Raw genomic sequence first — 6151 nt, forward strand, 5'->3', positions numbered from 1 at the left:
GAGAACATGCAAACTCCACGCAGAAAGATTCCGGTGCCCCCACCGGGACGCGAACCAGCAACCTTCTTGCTGCGAGGCAACAGTAATATTATAATATTGAAATATAGTAAATAATAATAACAATAATAATAATAATAATAATACTAAACAAAAACAACAAAAAAATACGAATTCATTTTAAATATGGAACTGCTAGACAGTGCCCCTGTCATTGTACAGTATTTACACTGGAGGCCTCAGGTTTTTACATCACACTTAGTTGCATATTGACCCACAAGTGGCTCTCTAACTAGTTTTGACGTCACAAATTATGCTTGTACCTTTGAAGCTGAGATTATAAGTAAACACAATGAAACCTTCCCTCTGGAACAGACAAATATGAAAACTGGCTTATAGATTCAAACTCTGCAAAACTCTGTCAGGCACAAACATCCAGGGAAAGAAACAATAATATATAGGATCGAAATGGTGAACAGATCTTGAGAAACCTAATTAAGACCCAGTAGGGTTCAAACACTGTCTGTTGTTTAATAAATATCTGATTTTTAAAATGAATAAAAAGCTCAATAGGCATTACAGTACACAGTGCCATAACATACCAAACCTGCTTAAAATGGAATTCATAATCTGACAAAATAATCTGGACTGGAATCTTCACCAAAACATATGGTTTTCCACATGGTTTTAATAAAAGTTTTACAGATGAACAAACAGGTCTGAAAACATTACTTGGTGCAAAAAAGGCTTTCAAAATTGGTCACTTTCCACTATCCCATAATATAAAACTTGTGAAGGAAAACTAAGAATCAAATCAAACAATATCAACAAGGTGACATGTATTTAAATTAAAACAGTAAACTTTGTAATTGGTAGGCACGAGGGAAAACATTTCTTAAGGCACTTTTTATGAGACAAAGACAAAAACGATAACAGAGCTCCTACAGCTTTAACAATTTTTTTTTTTTTTACACATAAATTAACTAGGCTTACAGTACACATAAGTAATGCTATGAAATATGTAAAACTAACATTCAGAAACAATGCCTCTTTGGTTTCTATCTGTGCACCACATTTTTTACTGTAATTGCTGGATATCAAGATGAAAATCCAAAATGGTCCCACTGGTAAGACAAACTAGGCAACTCTTCGGTAGATCAAGCTGGTTCATGTTGTACTTCTATAAAAATATAATAAATAATCTATGGCAGGTTGAAAGATGTCAATCTCATTCCTAACACAAGTATCAGTGGTGTTTCTTTTTAGCACAGCTTGTCAAGAGCAAAACAACATAAATGTGGCAAAAGGCATTCAAGTCTGTCAGACTCTGAGGAGGCAGCCGGAAATAGGAAAACTCCTTTAACTATTCAGTTGTTGAAAACACTAACATATGTGCTAATCTCGAGCTGCACTTCTGTGTCACTTCTGGGCTTCCACCTCTCTTTCTGAGGACACAATTAAAACTACGAGTTAAGTGGCGGCCAACACGGAGCCTTTCTTATCGGCGAAGAAGCTCTTAAGCATCATGACTTGACCAATGCCGATGACAAACAGCAGGACGGTTTCTCCGATGGACCAGTAGGTGACACGCTCCAGGAGGTGCTCTGCCTTTGTGCGGTCATGTGCCTCTCTTAGCCTGTACCATGTCTGCGACTCAGCCACCACCTTCAGGATCTCATGAATGGAGACGCAAGATGACTCCAACTGTAAGTAAAAAAAATGTTTAAAATATATAAATGAAAGCACAGTACTGAATGAGGCAAAACATACAGTGGAATATGGGTCACATCACTGAGTTAAATTCTTTAGACTGATCCTGGAAAGATTCACTAAAACTTTCCCCAACAATCTCAGCGCTTGAAGTCGAAATACAGCATAAACACTGTGTATAGTATAATACAGAATACACTATCCACGTCTTGGGAACTGTGTGTGAGGGCTGTGCGGGATGTTTTATTAACCTGGAAGTTGTAGTATTTATGAAACTAGTCAACATGTGTAACTTCAGTTTGTGCAAAACTGAACTGACTTAGGGATTCCTAACAAATTTGATTGCTTGGCGTATTGTGTGATAAGAAGATCGTATTAAAAGACTTGCAAGTAACACTCAGTCCATAGTTGCTTATGACCTAATTTAGAACAACTGTGGCGCCATCCTGTGGACTTAATATAAACTGTCCCATCACTGAAACCATCCTGATCATAATCTAGCCACAACAGTTTTGCTGACACTTGCTATCACCTCAAAAGCTAATTATTCAGCCTGTTTGCTCTTGAAGTGTCTCTTCAACCTTTAACCTTGAATCTAAAAATAGGTGTTGTGGTTGTCTTTTTGTCCTTTTTCCTGTATGTTTTCTTTTTGCCTGTCTTCGCTTCCTGAATGCTAATTTGCCTCAGTTCCCTCAATCCCAGTCGAGGGACGAGCACACTCTGGCCCGTCGAAGGTGTGCACTGCAGCAGACAGACGTTGACCATCAGCTCCTCAGGACTCACCTGGGTCAGCGCCGTACTTCTAGTCATGGTCTGCAGAAGCGGCTCCTCATCTCCGTGGCGGAAGTCCAGATACACTATTTTATGCGTGAACGTGGAGAACTCGTTGCTGAAGCAGACCTTGTACTCTCCCTTCATAATCGTGGTGTGAGAGAAGCTGTCGTATTGCTTCTTCTTCTCATTGTACAGGACGTTGTTCTGAGGGTCGGTGACGAAGCAGTCCACGTCATAGTTGCCTCCTGCAATGACCTAAAAGTAAAGAAAAGACAAAAACACATGATTTAACAGGACATATGGATGCAAAGATGGTTGTAACACTGTAACATGCTGCACGTTGACATATGGACTTTGCAATGAGGAACTGACTGACTGTGCAACCGGGTGAAAGGAGGTGTGAATCTAAACAGACTTGTGGTGTGAACTTGCAGTTAAGGTACCAAATGAGTACAAAAAATAGAGCAATTTTGAACTTTAAACTATACTCTATATTCGTTTCTGAGAACACAACACAGAAATCCTTCAAATTACAAGCTCCCACCCAAAGAATAACCAGGCAGCATCACAGTCATGAAGCTTTCAGAGTAACTTACCTGGAAGTCGATGTCAAACTTCACGTCTTTCTCCAGCTCCTCGTAGAAACACTGCTTGTCGTTGTCAGGGAGCTCAAATGAGAGCTCAGTCCCAAACACCACACAGACATGCAGCAGCAGCAGCAAACAGCTCAGTCCCGGCTGCAGCATGGTGAAGCAGAAGCAAAGTGCACAAAGCTGCAGAGACTCTTCTTCACTGGTGATGACAGTTTTGTAGCTCTGACGTGGCGCGACCACAAACACCTTCCGGTTCAGGTTTGTTTATCATTTAGCTTTAAAAAACGACACTAATGCTGTCAGACGTAAAACTTATACAAAAGAGACCACGAACAGCCTCCGAATGTAACATGAACCATTTTAAAAACAACTTAAAGCCACGAAAAGACGACGTTAATGCGGTAGAGCGTCGCTGTGAGTTGAACCAATCACAGAGCAGCAACAGTCACGCAGCTGAGGTTTCAAAATAAGGGCACGAGTAAGTCCGAGCATTTCTTAAAAAGTTGTAAAATTAGAATAAGAAATATTCGTTGTAAAAGTTAATGTAGACGTTCGTATTTTGCAGAAGGTGAAGGAGTAATAGGTAAAATGATATTCTAGCCGACTAAATATATTGCCTTGAAAGAAAAAACAATAACTATGAAGTGTGGCCCCCAATCAAAGTGTCATGATGGCACTGAACTGTAGACAGCATATTAGTGTAGCAGCTCATACAGGTGGATTTACTGTAACTTATTTAAGTTCTGTTTATTTGTTAGTAGGTAACATTATATTTCCATGGTGTCTTATTTTGAAAGCAATGTAAAGCAGATGAGACAAATTCAATAGATAGGGTATTTTCAATGCCAAAGGGACATTGCACTGCTTTATGTTGTGAAAAAAGAACTATATTTCCAGCAGAAATGTTGTGGAAATAAGGAACAAGGTTGGGTAAAATGGAAACTCTGAAGTTGCCTATAGTATCTAAAAATAGTACAGTACTGGAGTAGATATACTGTCTCTGTATCTCTCTCTCATACATTGTGAATCATTTTCAGTTTAGGAATATAATTTCCCCTGCTGCCTTAAAAATATGAGGTAACCGCAAACTAGTTAAGTTGAACTAACTAAACTTGAGAAAATGCTTGAGAAAACGTTCAATAAACCTAAAATATTATATTGACTGACAAGTCACACATGCAGTGTCCAAGTATAAATAGTTTCTTCTTCATTTAACATTAAAAACAAATATTAATATTTTTATTCAGAGCCAGTGCTGAGACAGTCAGTAAGGCTGCTCCCAGTTAGAGTGAGATACATCATAGATCTACTGGTACAGGATCTGAATTCAGTAGTAGTCTTTGTCATAGTTACACTTATGTAGATTACAATGAAAAGAAAAAAACATAACTTGATATAACATGTATTGAAGACATGCAGGAAATTCCCACTATGCCCATTTTCTCTAACCACTAAATAAAGTCTATGGGGAATTTAATGAGTTGAATAAACTCTCAGCTGTTCATTTGTTCAGCTCATTACTTTAGGTCAAACTTGCTCAAGTTTTAAGAGCCCATGATTTTAGTTTGAATGACAGAAATGAAATTTTAAGTTAAATTACCTAGAAATGAGCAAAACTGATATATTAACATTCAATCAACAAGAAAAGATGCGTTGATTGGACCTTATTTCCTTTATAATGTTTTACGGTGTGCAAATTTAGGACAATTCAAATATTATCTCTTTATTTAGATATGAGGAAAAACAGAAGTTCACAATCCAGTTTATGGGAGTGTGTGGAAGTTTGTGTGTTGGGTCTATTACTACTACTACTACTACTACTACTACTACTACTACTATTACTGCTGTTATTACGAATATGATAATAAGAATATCAATGGCCAGATATCCAAATAAATAAACAATTAGTCAGGGTTTTATTTAGCAGCAATGTCCAGAAGACCATGAGTGCAATTTATTTACTTTCTGTCTGTAGGACATGTCAGCACACTCTGACCTGCTCTATGTGAAATGAGCAGATTAGGTGAGTCAGGAGCTGCATTGTGCTGATGTGTATTTTGTTGGGCGTGGCTAAAATACACAGACAATCTGATGCAATCACAACAGACTATCAAACCTGGGACAGAGAGTGTGAAACTAGTTCACAACACCAAATTAAAAATCTATAATCAGGCAGAAACGAAAACATCAGATGAACAATGATGTCATACTTCAGTTGCTGTGACAACAAAGAGAACTGTTTAAACAGGAGTCTTATTCTGAAAATCCAGGGTTAATGGTTAATGTTACAAAGTTCAAAAGAAGGTAACGCCTTTTTTCCGTGGTTTTCCTCCGTGTAGCTGACTGATATTGTCAATTAAACTTTTTAATAATATCCAGTTAAGTTTGCGGCTATCCTGAAACATGCAGAACTACGCAAACAATGTCAAGGAGTTTGGAGAGAGACATGTGATCGCTCTCACAGTTACCTTTGTTGCAGGTAATTGCTTTTTTTCCCCCACATGTATATTGTGTAAGCTTATTCTATCCCACATTTGCTAAAATGTCCGTGCAGTAAACTTACATTGTGCTACTGAGAATGTAAATTGTAACGTAATTTGTTCCATCATGAAATTAACTGTTACTGCTGCTCATAGTTGTAAATATTTAAAACTGTTAGTAGAAGAAAGTGTTATTAACACTATTCATCTCTTTGAAACTCAATCCACATCTAAAATTTCATTGCCTCCATTCAGTATCTTATTTTCTTATCTTATCTATCTTATCCTGGAAAGGAAATTTGTTTTACTCACAGCTTATTCTGTCACATTAACAAGAATCGAAAAACAAAACTAATGACACACTTTAAAAAAAATGGCATAAACAAGAAACCACATAACCCAACATTTTATATTAAAGCTATCCTCTTATTAATGGTGTTTTCTCTTTCTGTCAGGGGTCGGCATATTGGCCTTGCGTAGGTGGATGGCTGGAGGAGTGTGTCGGAGCAAGGCCAGGCTTGATGGGAAAACAGTCCTTATCACAGGAGCCAACACTGGGATCGGGAAGGAGACGGCCCTGGATATGGCTCGGAGAGG

The 6151-nt window shown here is 38.0% G+C and overlaps 2 protein-coding genes across 2 annotated transcripts in view; one reads left to right on the forward strand and one right to left on the reverse strand.

Moving 5' to 3' along the window:
- Window positions 1-653: 653 nt before the first annotated feature.
- tmed3 (transmembrane p24 trafficking protein 3) lies at window positions 654-3389 on the reverse strand. Its single transcript, XM_008305028.1, has 3 exons — window positions 3078-3389; window positions 2491-2736; window positions 654-1701 (listed from the first exon to the last, which is right to left on the reverse strand). The coding sequence occupies exons 1-3, from the start codon at window positions 3225-3227 to the stop codon at window positions 1468-1470; spliced, it is 630 nt and encodes a 209-aa protein (XP_008303250.1). The 5' UTR covers window positions 3228-3389; the 3' UTR covers window positions 654-1467.
- Window positions 3390-5394: 2005 nt separating this feature from the next.
- Window positions 5395-6151, forward strand: part of LOC103374877 (retinol dehydrogenase 13-like) — a 15320-nt gene continuing 14563 nt past the window's right edge. The window contains exons 1-2 of the mRNA XM_008305029.1: window positions 5395-5553; window positions 6010-6149. Coding sequence (XP_008303251.1) covers window positions 5478-5553; window positions 6010-6149 — 216 coding nt within the window. The 5' untranslated portion in view covers window positions 5395-5477. The remainder of the gene's footprint in view (window positions 5554-6009; window positions 6150-6151) is intronic.

The sequence above is a fragment of the Stegastes partitus genome, unplaced genomic scaffold (assembly GCF_000690725.1).
Source record: "Stegastes partitus isolate 25-593 unplaced genomic scaffold, Stegastes_partitus-1.0.2 Scaffold2383, whole genome shotgun sequence".
Taxonomy (NCBI): domain Eukaryota; kingdom Metazoa; phylum Chordata; class Actinopteri; family Pomacentridae; genus Stegastes; species Stegastes partitus.